At 46.8% G+C, this 16179-nt stretch overlaps 1 protein-coding gene across 1 annotated transcript in view; it reads left to right on the top strand.

Annotated features, from left to right (window-relative positions):
• Positions 1 to 16179, top strand: part of Srp72 (signal recognition particle 72) — a 254241-nt gene that overhangs the window by 141686 nt on the left and 96376 nt on the right. The window contains exon 9 of the mRNA XM_045732804.2: positions 15649 to 15807. Within this exon, the coding sequence (XP_045588760.1) occupies positions 15649 to 15807 (159 nt within the window). The remainder of the gene's footprint in view (positions 1 to 15648; positions 15808 to 16179) is intronic.

Consider the following 16179-nt stretch of genomic DNA (forward strand, 5'->3'; position numbering starts at 1 on the left):
GTTTACATGCGTCTGGGTGTGTGTGAGCTTCTTGGGTGAGTTTTCACCTTTTTTCTGGGGTTTTATTCTCCTGTTGTCGTTTCTTTGCTTTTCTGGTGTTTTCTGCCCGTTGCCTGTTCCTCTGGGAACGTTTGGGTGTTGATTTTACACTGGGTTTCCCTTTTTGTCTGTTTTGGGTCTGGGCCTTTGGGTTTGGGCTCAGTGTCCCTGGCTGTTATGCTTGCTCCCACACCTTGTCCCTCGCTTTTCGGTCTGTTATGACCGTTTCCCTGGGGGTTCTGTCTGGGGGCTATGCTTTGCCTTTCTGTGGTGTTCTCCGCCGGCAAATGTGGTGGTTTGGGCTCCCCCTGGTTCGATTCTGGGTTCCTTTGGGTTCTTTGGTTTCGTTCCGGAGGTTTCTTCCTCTTGGGCCCCCTTTATGGGTTCAGGGGGCTTTGTTTCCTCGTGTGACCCGGTTCTGCCTTTTGGAGTTCCGGGGGTCTTCCTGGCTTGCAGACTGATCTTTTTGGGTCTTGGCACATGTTGTGGTCATGCTGGGACTTTGAGGTTTTGTTGTCAAGGTGGGCCTTTTGATGCAGTTTTGTGCCTTCTTTGCCTGGCCGGCGTGGTGCTCTCTGCCCACTGGTCGGCGACTTGTACTTTTCTTTTAAAGTGTATGTGTACGCATGTACATGTGTACGCTGTGTGTGGGTGTGTGCCCATGTGTATACACACGTGTGTGTAACATATCTTGTGTGTTTGTGTATATGTATATGTATGTGTATATACATAGTGTATATGTGTGTGTACTTTTTCTTTCGGAAGGGGTTCTGTTCCCTTCTCTGTTGATGGGGCGCTGGGGGAGCAGCTTGCTCTGTTGACTCTCGCATGGTCCCGCTGTTGGTGGGCGCTTTTGGTTGTTTTCTGGCTTCTGGTGGCGTCGGTGGACAGCTTCTCCCCCTTTGGGGGGGTTCAGAGCTGGCGGGGTGGGCTTCTTCCCCTGCGCTTTGTCAAGTCATCTTAGTGGGGTGCGTTGGACGTGGTCGATCCACTCCATCCTTCTGGGGTTCCCATCTGCTCTTTGCAGTCATTGGCCTTTCTCATCTGCAGTTCTTCTGGACTACTTCAGTCTGCGCCCAGGATTCTATGCCCTCCTCGGAGGACTGTTGTCTCCTGTCCAACTTCTGTTGGGGCCGGGTGCCTGGGTGGTGGCCCAGGACCTCCAGGTCACTTCTTGGCACGTTCCTCTCCAATTTTTCTGGGACTGGCACAGTTGGTGGTGGGGCTTCAGGCTTGCTGATTTTGTTGCCATCCCTATTTTGTAATGGGCACTTGGTATATATATATATTTTTTTCCTTCTTTACCGGAACTTAGTGCCTTGTCTGAGTCTGAGATTCGGTGTCTGGCCTACCTCGACGACTGGCTGGTGTGGGCTCCCAGTCAGTCAGCTTGTCTGCTCGCCAGGGGTGTGGTTCTTTCCAGATCGCTGGGTTTGGTTTCCTGGTGATCTGGGGGCCATTCCATCTGTTTCCGTCCCGGGTTTGGACCTAGGCCTTGTTTAGGGCTATTGGGCCACTCATTGTCACTCCCTCCAAAAGTGTTACTGCGGCTGTGGTCCCGCCTTCGACTGTACATGAGGGGATCCCGGGTTGCTCAGCGGTTGCTTGAGCAGTTGTGTAGGAGTCTGAACTTCGACGTGCTGGTCTGCCCGTGGAGTCGGGTTTGGCTTCGGCGTCAGTTTGGTTGCTTCGGAGACTCCCCTTCTGCCTCTTGCATTCGTTGGGTTCGTTCCTCCGGGGATCTTGTGTTGGTGCTGCATCACCAACTTCCTCTTTGGGGTTTTCGGGGTTCCGTGCCTTGGCACCTCCCCGTGCCTTCGCTCGATGTGTTCACGGACGGGTCATCTCTCGGCTGGGGCTTTGTGACCAGTGCTCACCAGGTCGGCCGAGGTTGGTGGAGTCTGTCCGTCCATCGGGCTCACAGCACGGTTCGGGAGTTCGTGGCTGTCTGGTTTGCGCTTCTTTGGGTATAGGTCACTCGGTGCTCTACCATTCAGCTCTGTTCGGACTGTTCTCTGGCGGTTCTTGCCGGAACCACAGGGGTTTGGCTAACTGTGAGGTTCATGTCCGGGGTGTGTCCTGCGTCCTGGCGGACAGCTGTCTCGGTTCATTCCTCTCTTCGCGGATTGGCCAGTCGTCGCCGACTCATTTTCTTGGCTCTGTCGGACGTATAGACTCGTGGACGTCTTCGAGTCGGCGTGGTCTAGGCGTCGCCCTTTTTATGTGGCGCCCTTTCCCACCTGCGAGGCATTCATGGTGGATGCTTTTTGGCAGGACTGGCCGAGGTGGGGGTACCTGTTCCTCTTCTCCCGGTCCTGCTGTTGCTTCGGGTTCTGGCTCGGTTTGCAGCCCATTCCCAGGAGAGCAATCCTTATGGTTCCTTGGTGGCCGGCCCAGCCTTATTTTCAGACGCTCCTTGATAGGTGTCCGAACCCGGGGCGTTTTCCCACGGCTCCGCCTCTTTCGGCAGGTCGAATTGGTCCTGTACGTGACTGGTTCGGCCTTCTCCTCGGCTCTTCGCGTCTGGTATTTTGACGCGGGTATCACCATCTCTGTGGTGTTCAGGTGGCTTTGTTGACAGTGTCCCATCTGCGAGCTTCGTCTTGGCGACAGTATGATGTTTTGTTCGCTTTCTCGTGTTTTGTTTCACCTCCGGCCTGCTCATGCGTCGCCTGAGCCGTCCTGGTCCTTGATCAGGGTGCCTTCTTATCTTCTCCTCAGTTTGTGGTAGCCCCTTCGGTTCAGGTTTCTGCTCTTTGGTACTGGTGGTAGATTTGTACGTGTGCAGCCTTTCTCTGTCCTGGTGACGGTCGAGACGGCTGCTTTCCGAAGGGGTTCTTGGGTTATTGATGCTTGATTGGTTTGGCCGGGGGTGCGTCCTGTGTTGTCCGGTTGTGCTTTTTGCCGTTGCCTGTGTACCGTGTCTGGGGATGCGCTGTGGTTGATCCGGTTCCCCTCGTTCCCTGTTTTCAGGGCTTGGGTCTTCCAGGTCGTCCGCAGAGTTTTTTATTCTTCCACCCTGCGGTCTGTCTTTGCGCCCGTGCTGTTCAGACGTTTGCAGCTTTTGCTGCTGTGTTGGTGACGTCTAGGGGTCATTTCAGGTGCAGGGATTTGAGGGTCGCACAGGTTCTTGGCCCCTCATTCTTTATGCGTGTCTGCTCTTGTGTATTCTTGTTACCTTGGGTCGCAAGTTGCGACCTGTTGTCTCGGTTTTGCGTTGCAGAGTTTGTGGCGGCCGCCTCCCGGGTTAGCCCTTTCTTTTCCTTCTCTTTGGGTATGAAGCTCCAGGGAGCCGTAGGGGCTCCCCACAGAAAACCAGCGTTGATTGTAATGAAACGCCATTTTCTGGGTGAGCCCCAGAGGCTCCCTGGCAACCCTCCCTTCCACCGGTCGGCGGTTTTTTCACGTTGGTTGAAGCTTAGCTTCCGAACTGAAGCTTGGCAGCTGGCGCGGTAGGTATGGGGCTCCCCACTTCCCCTCTTGGGGCGGGGAGGGCTGCGCAGACGATTGGCGCGGCAGTAAAGTGTGATGTTTGCTTGTTTCCTTGTGATTGTAGGGAGTTGCTACCTCTCTGTTCGGTTTTTGTTTTAGTTTTTTACCATGTAGGGTTTGTTTTGTTATGCCTATCTTTCTGGGTGCCTAACCCCGGTCGATGGCAGATAAGGAAAACCCCAACCACAAGGGGTTTTCCAGGGCCATTGCTCCCTGAAACCTCTGTGAAGGGGCCAGGTTCTGGCGCTGGTCCCTGGTTGGTCTTAACTCCTTAGCTAATGTCCCGGTCTAATATAACATACATTACCCCGATAAGCTCCAGGGAGCCTCTGGGGCTCACCCAGAAAATGGCATTTCATTACATTCAATGCTGTTTTTTTGGGGAAGAATGAGACTGCTGCTTTCCGGAGGGGTCCTTGGGTTGTTGACGCTTGGTTGGTCAGACTGGGGATGCATCATGTTTTGTGTCCGGTTGCGGCCCTCCGCCATTATTTGCACGCAACACCTTCTGTGTCCTGGGACGTGCTTTGGGTTGATCCGGTTTCCCTTCTTCCCTGTTTGCGGGTTTGGGTCTCTCAAGTCGTCCTCAGGGTTATTAAGTCTAGCCAGCCTGCGGTCTATTCCCGTGCCCATGACGTTCGTAAGTTTGCTGCTCTTGCTGCCATCTTTGGTAACATGTCCTGGGCTAACATTTGGGCACGGGGTTTTTGGCCGTCGTACAGGGGTCCTGGCTCCATGCTACCTCGTTAACGTTCCTGGGCCTAGTTGGACCTGTGTTGCTTTGGGTCAGCAGTTGCAGCCAGTCGTCTCGACTTTAAGTTGAGATGTGGAGCACTGACCGCTTCCCGGGTAAGTCCCCTTCTTGATTCATAGTCTTTGGTGAAGTAGCTCTGGGAAGCCATAGGGGCTCTCCCCAGAAAACCAGTGTTGAATATAATGAAACGCCATTTTCTGGGTGAGTCCCGGGGGCTCGCCGGCAACCTTCCTTCCCTCAGGTTGGTGGTTTTTGTGTACCTGTATTTTGATATTGAGCCTCAGAACTGCAGGGTGGATCACCGGTGCCGGTGTCTGGGGCCCCTTCCCGGGGTGGGGGGAGCTGCACAGACATGAGGCGTGGCTCGTGTGACGTCATGCTTATTTGCTCGTTTTCAATTGAGGAGTTCTGTTCACTAGTCTTTCTATTTTCGTTGTTTTTAACCAGAATAGGGGTTTGTTTTGGGTCTCTTACCTTCTGGGTGCCTGTTCCTGTCGATGGCAGATACAGAATGCTCCAAAATCACATGTGCATTTCTATTGGCCATTGTTCCTCGTGCCTCTCTGAGGGGGGCCCAGGTTCTGGCTCATGGTCCTCAGTGGGCCTAGAACTCCACCTACATCGACTGATGCTGAGGTTAGGGATATCCATATCAGCCTGGATAGCTTCAGGGAGCCTCCGGGACTCGCCCAGAAAATAGCGTTTTATTACATTCAACGCTTGTTTTTTTCAAGACTTCCCTGCCCTATTGCGTCAAAAATATGCCACCTACGATTTTTTTCATTTGATCCCGTGATCAGGGAACACAAATGAACACTTTTATAAGACAAAATATTTTTCTGGGGGGGAGCCCCTTCAGCTCCCCAGAGCTATCCAGGCTGATATGAAATCCCTAACCTTTGGCATCAGTCAATGTGGATGGAGTTCTAGGCTTACCAGGGGACCACAAGCCAGAACTTGGACCTTCTCAGAGAGGCACGAGGAGCAATGGCTTATAGAAAAGCATGTGTGATTTGGAGGATTCTATATCTGCAACCGACCAGGACAGGCGACCAGAAAGGTAAGCACCTCAAAACAAACCCCTATCCTGGTTAAAACAACGAAAATAGCCAAACGAGTGGACAGAACTTCCCAAATAAAAACGAGCAATCAAGCATGATGTCACACAAGCCACACCGCCTGTGCAGCTCATCCCCTTCCCCGGGATGAGGAAGGGGGAGTCCCAGTCCCACCGTGCTGGCGATCCAACCATTAGTTCTTAGGCTGATGTGATTGTGGCACGGTCGGGTGACTCCAGCTCTAAATTCTCTTACTGTGCTGTGCTTGGTGTTCAGTACTGCTCTTACGGTGGCGTACGAGCTGGGAGTAATATTCACAGGTACTCAGTCTGCATGTGTTTAAGGTTACCATCCCTGAGAACCCTGTAAGTACCGCCCCTTGAGACTTGGGGTTTTCTTCCACGAGTCATCTTGGGACTTGGGGTCTACCTCCGTAGTCTTTTGCTGCTTGGTAATTGACCGCTCCGAGTGTTGGGGGGGGTTTTCCTATCTTGTTACCTTAGGGTAAGTGGTAGTTTATTGCACTGGTGGGGTGCAGGGGTACTATGCAGCTAGTTTTTTGGCTTTGTTCCTCTTGGGTACGTTATCCTCTTGCGGGTTTTTTTTTTTTGTTTTGTTTTGGCCTGGTAGGGGGGTCTGCCTTTGTGTCTCTTGCCCCTGTTAGTTTGGGTGTTGACCTTTTGTGTTCTTTGGTACCCCCTGCTTCGCCCCCGTGATTGGATATGTCCCGGTGGTTCAGCTTTAGCAGTTCGTTTGGTAGACTTGACCACTGGTTAGCAGTACCCAGCCTGGGCTTACCCTTAGCGATACCAGTCTAAGGTCCCTGGGAATCCCCGTGGAGGCGCACGGGTCCAATGAATGTCAGGCAGAAAAATGATCGGATGGATTACGAGAACTTTCAAATCCAGGGATCCCATCACAATGGTTGTACTCTTCAAGTCACTTGTGTTGTCCCATCTCGAGTACTGCTCAGTACTCACTTTCCCCTTCAGAGCAGGAGAGATTGCTGAAATAGAAGGAATACAGAGAACATTCGGCACGCATAGACAAGATAAAACACCTAAATTATTGGGATAGTCTCAAAGCTCTGCAAATGTACTCTCTAGAAAGGAGACGAGAGAGATACCAAATAATATACACATGGAAAATACTGGAGGGCCAGGTCCCAAATCTACACAGTAAAATAACAATGTACTGGAGTGAACGATATGGAAGAAAATGCAAGATTGAACCAGTGAAGAGCAGAGGTGCCTTAAGCACAATCAGAGAGCACTGTATAAACATCAGAGATCCGCGGTTGTTCAACGTCCTCCCAGCGACTATAAGAAATATTGCCGGTACAACCGTGGACATCTTCAAGAGAAAACTGGACTGTTTTCTAAGAGAAGTTACAGATCAGCCGGGCTGTGGTGGGTATGTGGCCCTGCGGGCCGCTCCAAGCAACAGCCTGGTGGACCAAACTCTCACAAGTCGAGCCTGGCCTCGGGCCGGGCTTGGGGAGTAGAAGAACTCACAGAACCCCATCCAGCAGGTATCAAGCAGAATGCGACCCTTGGGTCTCCTCTCGCTTTGTGCAAGTTTGAGGGTTGCTCTGTCCATTGTCTCAGGGCGACGCTCATTGTTTTTGCCTCTGTCATGCTGCCTGTTGGGTCGGTGACCCCTTCGACCCAGAGTCCTGCGAGCACTGTTGCTTGTTTATGACTCGGTTCACCCAATCTGATGATGATATTATTAGGATGCAGGCAGCTCAGGCAATGTATGCTAGGTTTCTGTTGCTACAACACTCTTGGTTGATTGCTTCCCCGGATGCCCCGAGGCTGTCCCATTTTGCTAATAGGGACCTGGACTTGATGGTGTTGGTTGCTTCGGCCTTGATTCCATCCCCACCCCCTTATTTTTTCCCTGCTGTGGTTTATTCTGTCCCTTCCCCCTGCTTCGGCTCTTAAGCGTCTGAGGGTTTTGGGGGTTGGGGCAGGATTTAGAGGATTCTGAAACTTGGGCGGTATCGGGGGTTGCCCCTTCCAGGGTGGCGACAGAGGCATTTGAGTCAGTTCCTCGAGCCGTAGCACCGGGGGTCTGACCAGTGGGCCTCTTCTCTTCCTGCTTTTCAGGCTGCCCTGGCTTTTTCTTGTGAGGCCAGGGCTTTGGAGGATGACTCGCCCTCTGGGGTCTGATGTGGAGGTTCCAAGAGTTGGGGAGGGGCTGACTTGGGGGTTTTGGGCCCCGTTGGTCCCTGCCTGGGTTTTCCAACCCTCCGAGCAGGGCTTTCTCTTACAAGGAGTGGGGCTTTCCTTCCTCTCTCTACATACAAGTTAGTTTGGGCATCAGCCCCTCCCAGGGTTCAGTTTCGTGTCCCTTTGGGTCAGTCGGTTCTGTCCATCCTGTGGGTATTTTTCATGCTTTCTCAACCTTCTTATCTTGGACATGTATTCATCATGTTGCAATCATGTTCGAATTGTATGTGGATCCTGCATCCTTATTGGTCACGGATGCCAATGGGCCCGTATGAGCCTCCATAATTTTGTGCTTGTTTATCAAAGTTCTCGCAAGTTCGGGAAGATCTTCGATACTTACAATATTATTGGAACGTCCGTAGCCTTCCGGTGAGGCTTCCCTCCAGTCCTTTCTTGGACTCGTTGGTCCTCTTCAGTATTACTTGTCATCTTTTAATTCTATCTCTCTTTATTTTGTAATCACTTCACCTCTCCGTACTGTCCCAACATTACTAATAATTATTAAATCATGTTGGCACCCTCCCTGACAGACTGGTTGTGCAGTTCGGACCTCAGGAGCATGGGCTTAGGGTGATCGTTTTGTTTATGGGCAGTGTAAACATGTTGGTGTTCTGCGTCCTTTATTGCTGGTTATACACCGTTTTTGCTCATCTTATCTCTCCAGTTCTAGCCACCCTGGATACTGGGGGTGTTCTAGATTTTATATATGGGGAAAATATCTAGTTCTTTTCTCGGCTTACGGGTATGGGGTGGCGCAGAGTGGCGCCGCCTCCACCCGTACACTACACCTCATCTTCTCCTGTAATTACCTAAGTGTAATTACCTAAGTGTAGTTACAGGATGAAAGCTACGCTCGTGGTGTCCCGTCTTCCCAGCACTCTTTGTCATATAACGCTTTGAAACTACTGACGGTCTTGGCCTCCACCACCTACTAACCTAACTTGTTTCAACCGTCTACCACTCTGTTTGCGAAAGTGAATTTTCTTATATTTCTTCGGCATCTGTGTTTAGCTAGTTTATATCTATGACCTCTTATTCTTAAAGTTCCAGGTCTCGGGAAATCTTCCCTATCGATTTTATCAATTCCTGTTACTATTTTGTATGTAGTGATCATATCATCTCTTTTTCTTCTGTCTTCTAGTTTTGGCATATTTAATGCCTCTAACCTCTCCTCGTAGCTCTTGCCTTTCAGTTCTGGGAGCCACTTGGTAGCATGTCTTTGCACCTTTTCCAGTTTGTTGATGTGCTTCTTAAGATATGGGCACCATACAACCGCTGCATATTCCAGCTTTGGTCTAATAAGAGTTGTGAACAATTTCTTTAGTGTTTTTCCATTCATGTATTTAAAAGCAATTCTAAGGCTAGAAAGTGTAGCATAGGCTCCTCGCACAATGTTCTTAATGTGGTCCTCAGGTGACAGTTTTCTATCTAGAACCACCCCTAGATCCCTTTCTATGTCAGAATTCTTTAAAGATTTCTCACATAATTTATAGGTTGTGTGGGGTCTATGTTCTCCAATTCCACATTCCATAACATGACATTTATTCACACTAAATACCATTTGCCAAGTGTTGCTCCATATACTTATTATGTCCAGGTCTTCTTGAAGGGCATGACAATCATCTAAGTTTCTTGGGCACAGCCTCGAATTTTGGTGCCTTTTGCTTAGTCTTTCAGCGACTGAATCCTTTCTCGACTTTGGACACTCATTTCTTGACTCGGTCAATGCTATCTGGACGCTCATTCATTGCCTGTCGTTCAGTGCCTGGCTGCAACCTAATATATACATTGGAGTCTATATATGTAGTTGATCATGTACCGATTGCTGCCTAGGTCGTCTTCGTTCGTCATATTGATTATACAATCTTGTCCCTAACTACCGGTGCTTGGACCTTATTTAGGGTCTTTTCATTGCATATTTCCGTATTTCCTACCTCTATACTGCACATTGTTATGTATCTTAGTATGTGCATATTGGCTATACTGGTGTTGGTGCTAGGTTGGACTATGTACATGGTCAGTTCCCTGATATTGGACTGTCCCAGTGTTTGGTTATAGAACTGAGTTCTTTCATCTCCTTGTATGTCACTGCTGGCTTCTGTGCTGCAATGTCTGCAGGTGGTTGTCGATTTCCAATCAACCACTCCTGCCCCTTCAGTTCCTTTTCGTTGGGACAGGAGAAGCAAAGATTACAATCCTGGCTACAGCCTTTTCTTTGTGTTCCTTTTCCAGAAAGTACATTTTTGTTTTAGTGCGGTACACGTTCTGAGTAGTTCTCATATATTACTCGGCGATGCATGCATAATTCTGCCCTGCTGGGGCTGGTTGCGCTGCTCCTGCGGGTTGCGGATTGCTGTTTTTCGCCTTGCCTGGGTCCTGGTTCTTAAGTTTTTGTCTCCATTTTGTCCTGGCTGTTTGCAGAGTCTGCAGGTCGGCAGTTTCTGTAAGTGGTTTTTTCTTGTCATCCATTATTGGAAGGATGTTTAGTCTTTCATTGCTCTTCATTATTAGGGGTCCCAAGGGGGGGGAGGTTTCTTCCTGGACGGGGCGTTTCTGCTCACCCCGGTTGGTTCTTTCCCGGCGCGCCAGGTTTGGGTTCCTGGTTTTCTGGCGGGTGTTCCTTCTGGTTCCTTGCCAGCCTTGGTTTCAGAAATGAAATGATCATCGAGGGCACTTGGTGTCAATTGCCGGCTGGACAATTATTGCAAATCAAATGCAATATCATTCATAGGTAACTGGGAACACTTCTATGGAGGAGTAACATGTATGCTCGGGATGGGGTGCATCTATCTAGGGCTGAAGTTGTTGCTGTTGCGAACTCGTTGGAGGGGTTTGTTTGGGTTTAAACTGTTAGTAGATAGCGGTATGGGAATTGACATGGAGAAAGGAGGTAATAAAAGTATGTGTTTGTGGTGGAAAGAAATTGGCAAAATGATCAGGGAAAGAGAAGGGCTTCAAAATAATGATACATTTAGGGTTTATTACACGAACAGTAGGAGTCTAAGAAACAATATAAACGATTTAAGTGCTCTTGTCTGCACAGTAAAAATAGATATTATTGCACTTACTGAAACATGGATGAATGTAGAAAATTGAGAACTATAGTGGTACCTCAGCTTACGAATTTAATCCGTTCACAGAGACGGCTCATAACTCGAATATTCGTAAACTAAAGCAAATTTCCCCATAAAAAATAATGGAAATTGAATTAATCCGTTCCAGACTCTCAAAAAAATTAGCTTCAAAGTAAATTTTGTACCTAATTCACCCAAATTTTCAGTACTAAATTATGTACAAGTTATTACTTACCTTTACTGATGACTCTTGCTGGCGTATGGAACACGGTGAGGAGGAAAGAGGAGGAGAGGTGTTAGTGGAAGGGGACTCCCCTTCCATTATAACATCAGGTCGTGATGACTTTTATGAGGTACACTCTCTGGCACGTTTAGCCTGTATACCACTAGGACCACCTGCTTGTGGCTCACTGCTTATGGCTCATTGCTTGTGGCTCAGAAAAAACCTGTTTAGTGACATTTGTTTTTCCCTATGTTGTAACACCTGTCTGAAGTGAGACATCACATTGTCATTAAAAATGTTAACACAACAGCCTACTACAGCTTGCTCTGGGTGAATTAATAACAACTTTTGAACATCCTCAAGTGTTTGTGTTCTTTGTTTCGTAATTGTTGATGCACCTTTTGCCACTTTAGCACTTATAATGTCCTTTTTCTTAGCAAGTACAGTGCATATCATTGACATGTATTTGTTGTACTGCCTAGCTAGTTCAACAACCCGTGTACCATTTTCATGTTTACGAATGATCTCTTGTTTTTCCTCTATGGTCATTCTCACATGTGTTTCCTTGGCTTCAACCTTACCACTGGCTTTCTTGGGACCCATGGCGAGATTTATAATAACAACTTTTGTGTTCAAATACCCCAAAAAATTCCCCCCCCCCCAAAAAAAAATCTTTACGAAGAATTCAGGCACTATTATCACTAGGCAGGAGGCACTGGTAAGCTGAGGCGCGATCGCCCTGCCACCACGCTCTAAGTCTCCCATACGCGTATCAACAAACTCGTTTCCCAAGGCAAAGCTCATAACCCGATTCAAATTTTCTGAAGAAATTGGCTCGTAACCCGAAAAGTTCGTAAGCTGAGGTGTCGCTGTATTAGCTGGATATCAAATAAATGGATTTAAACTATTTCACACAGATATATTAGAAGAGGAGGGAAGGTAGCCATATATGTTAGGGGAAAATCTGTTATGTAGTCTCAAAGAGGGAATCAAAACTGAGCCACACACAGAAACTATATGGCTAGAATTAAACAAAAAAGCAAATAATCTTATAATAGGAGTTATATACAGGCCACCAAACTTAAGACAGAATGGAAGCAAAGTATCTATGGTATGAAATATCTAGAGCATCTAGGTCTAACAGTATTTGTGCCATGGGAAATTTTAATTTTAGTGGGATAAACTGGCTTAACAGAAAAGGGAATAATGAAGCAGAAGATTTTCTAGAAATAATTGATGATTGCTTTCTTACACAACACGTTAAGGAACCAGTACAGGAAAATAATATTTTAGGGATGAGAACCTTCCCTAAAAAGTCTTGTGTTGATACTTTTAATACCCGTGTTGATCAGACCACACACTAGAAGGTGAAGGGACGACGACGTTTCGGTCCGTCCTGGACCATTCTCAAGTCGCTTTTAATACCCTATTAATTAATAAACATCATCATTCTTCATTTATATGCATATGTCCGTGTAGGGAATTTTATTGCGATCTCAAAGATACCAAATTTAACCCTGTAGGACAAGTGTGGAGTTGACAACCCTGAAAAGAATGGGAACATCTCGTCGCTGTTTGGAGCTCACGCACTAGCTCACGGCTAGTGATCCACATATTTTCTTTATTGGTAGTGGTTTAAATCGCAGTTTGGTGACATTTTATACATATGTTCTTCTAGAACATTCTATTGCGAACACATTGGTAAAAAAATGAAATCTGTACATCGAAAATTAAGAGTAGGACATTGAAAAGAATATACACTTTTCAGTGTTTCCGCTCGATCGCCCGCAAACGCCGAGAGCACATTGCGCTAACTTTTTTCCTTGTTCCCCGGGCGCACACGGGCACTTGAAAGTGTTAATATCCCCTTTGTTATGTCCATTCATCCACTTGTAAACCTCTATCATGTCACCCCTAAATCTTTGCCTTTCCAGTGAATGCAATTTAAGCTTTGTTAATCTCTCTTCATATGGCAGGTTTCTAATTTGGAGAATTAACTTTGTCATCCTACACTGGATACATTCAAGTGAATTTATAGCCATTCTATAGTACAGTGACCAAAACTGAACTGCATAATCTAAATGTGGCCTAACCAGAGGAAGATATAACTGAAGAACAACACCAGGTGTCTTGTTACTAACGCTTTTATTAATAAATCCCAGTGTCCTATTTGCCATATAACTAACATTTATGCATTGATCTTTTGGTTTTAAATTCTTACTAATCATAACTCCCAGATCCCTTTCTCAATCCGACTTCGCAATCTCAACACCATCTAACTTGTATCTTGTAACTCTATCATCATTACCTAGCCTCAAAACTTTACATTTATCAGCATTAAACTGCATCTGCCAATCTTTTGACTATTTCAAAACCCTATTTAGATCGACTTGAAGTGATAGTAATTACCTAAGTGTAGTTACAGGATGAGAGCTACGCTCATGATGTCCCGTCGTTCCAGCACTCTTTGTCATATAACGCTATGAAATTGCTGACGGTTTTGGCCTCCACTACCTTCTCACTTAACTTGTTTCAACAGCTACCACTCTGTTTACAAAAGTGAATTTTCTTATATTTCTCCAGCAGCCTTGTTTCGTTAGTTTAAATCTATGACCTCTTGTTCTTGAAGTTCCAGGTCTCAGGAATTCTTCCCTATCAATTTTATCGATTCCTGTTACTATTTTGTACGTAGTGATCATATCGCCTCTTTTCCTTCTATCTTCTAGTTTTTGCATATTTAATGCCTCTAACCTCTCCTCGTAGCTCTTGTCCTTCAGTTCTGGGAGCTACTTAGTGACATGTTGTTGCACCTTTTCCAGTTTGTTGATGTGCTTCTTAAGATATAGACACCATTCAACTGCTGCATATTCCAGTTATGGTTAGTCTTCTTCCGTGTTTATTTCCCTACCGATTTTTGTATCATCAGCAAATTTGCAAATGTTGCTACTCAAACCTGAATTTAAATCATTTATGTATATTATAAACAAGAGAGGTCCCAAAACAAAGCCTTGAGGCACTCCACTTACAACATTTTCCCACTCTAACTTAACACCATTTATACTAACTCTGTTTCCTTTGGTATAGCCATGCCCTAATCCAACTAATATAGCACCCCCAATACCATAAGCCTCTATCTTCTTAATCTGTCTTTCATGTATCAAAAACTTTGCTAAAGTCAAGTTACACAACATCACAATCCTTATCACTATCAACTGCCTCAACTATGCTGAAATAAAATTATAGCAAATTTGTTAAACATGAACTGCCATTTGTAAAACCATGTTGCAAATCATTTATTAACTTATGTTTTTGTTTCAAACTTGGGTTGGACATGTATATGAGTGGGATTGAGTGGTTATAAATAGGAGCTGCCTCATATGGGCCAATAGTCCCCTCTGCAATTTAAGCCCTTTTATTGACTTAAAGGTCAGTAAGACCTTTATTCTTACAATCTTATCCTACATATTTGTTGACAAGGTCTTGTCCTTCTCTCGTAGAGGTTTGGGACCGTCGTCTTGACACATACTATCGCCTCGTATTGTGCTGCGATGGTGGAGCCGCTGCAGCTTGCTTTCGGTATTGATGTTACTTCTGCACCATTTCGCATGCTGTCACGGGTATTGCTTCACCTCTGGCCTGCTCATGCGCCGCCTGAGTTATCCTGGTCTTTTGACAGGGTGCTCTCATATTTGTCATTTCCTTGTTTCGTTTGTGGCCCCTTTGGTTCAGGATTGTTTTTATAAGGCCCTTTTCTTGTTGGCATTGGCCTCAGGGGGTTGGGTCAGGGAGCTTAATGCTCTCCTCCGGTGCAGGGGTTTTTGCTCTTTTGGTCGTGATGATAGGTTTGTTCGCTTGCGGCAGTCTCCTTCTTTTCTGGTGAAGAACGAGACTGCTGCTTTCCGGAGGGCCCTTTGGGTTGTTGATGCTTGGTTGATCAGGCCAGTGGTTCATCATGTGTTGTGTCTGGTTGCAGCGCTCCGCCATTATTTGCGCACCATGGCCTCGGTGGCTGGGGACTCGCTTTGGGTTGATTCGGTTTCCCTTCTTCCCTGTTCTCGGGTTCGGGTCTTTCAGGTTGTCCTCAGGGTTATTCGGTCCAGCCGGTCTGCAGTCTTTCCCCGTGCCCTTGACGTTCGTAAGTTTGCTGCTCTTGCTGCCGTCTTCGGTAACATGTCCTGGGCTGACATTTGGGCACAGGGTTTTTGGCGGTCGTACAGGGTCTTGACTGCATGCTACCTTGTGAATGTTCCTGGGCCTAGTCGTCGGGCCTGTGTCATTTTGGGTCAGCAGTTGCGGCCAGTTGTCTCGACTTCGAGTTGAGATGTGAGCACCTAAGTCCCTCTAGGAGTGAGTCCTGGAGGCTCCCCGGCAACTAGATGCTGGGGGAGCATCTAGATGGACATTTGTCAGCTATTGTTGCTTACTTGAAACTGAGCCTCTGCGGCATGGTGGAAATTGCGGGGAATCTTTTCAAGATGGCGGCCGATCACAGGAGGCTGTTGGTGTCCATTTGCTACCCAGGTTACCATGCATAAGTTTTGAATCTCTCACAATACCAACAAACAACTTTTCTCAGTGAGCACTGTGCATAGGTTAACATTAGAAAGTCCAGATTTGGGAGGTGCCACTGTATAGTGATTTTAAATACTGTAAAAAAAATTTGGTTAATAAAGTCTACTGGACAGTGGAGATTTATTGGATATAACTAGATAACTAGAAAGATAGGGAGTAGAGATATAACATGTCTAATAAGAGTGAATTTTATACTTTGCAGACATCAGCAGTGCATCTGGGTGAGTTATGGCGGCATGCAGCAGACTTCCACTTGCGTAGCGGTGATGCTCCCACAGCTGCAGCTTCCCTCTTGGAACTCCGCAAACTCCACCCTAAGGACGTCAACACACTCGCACAGCTAATCAGTGCATATGCTCGAGTAGGTCAAGTTGATTTATATTTAAGTGAAAAGAATTACAGATTTGTATAAATATTTTAAGTTGTTGATGAAGTTGGGCAAAGAAAACCTAAACAAAAGTTTGCTTTCTAGATTTGTTACTAATTTAAGGGACAAAAATTCTTTTACAATTCTTGTTACCCTAACTCCACTGGGCTTTGAAGTAGCCATGGACAACATGCCCATACACTCTGCACCAGGCCCAGACTCCTGGAATTCTATATTCCAGGAGTCTGGGCCTGGTGCAGAGTGTATCTATTGCAAAAGAAAATCCTAAACATCTTATGGAGACATAGCATAGATACTGGTGATATCCTGGACATGCTTAAAATAGTGAAGATTGTGCCACTGCAT

This window comes from Procambarus clarkii, chromosome 54, assembly GCF_040958095.1.
Source record: "Procambarus clarkii isolate CNS0578487 chromosome 54, FALCON_Pclarkii_2.0, whole genome shotgun sequence".
In the NCBI taxonomy this organism is placed as follows: domain Eukaryota; kingdom Metazoa; phylum Arthropoda; class Malacostraca; order Decapoda; family Cambaridae; genus Procambarus; species Procambarus clarkii.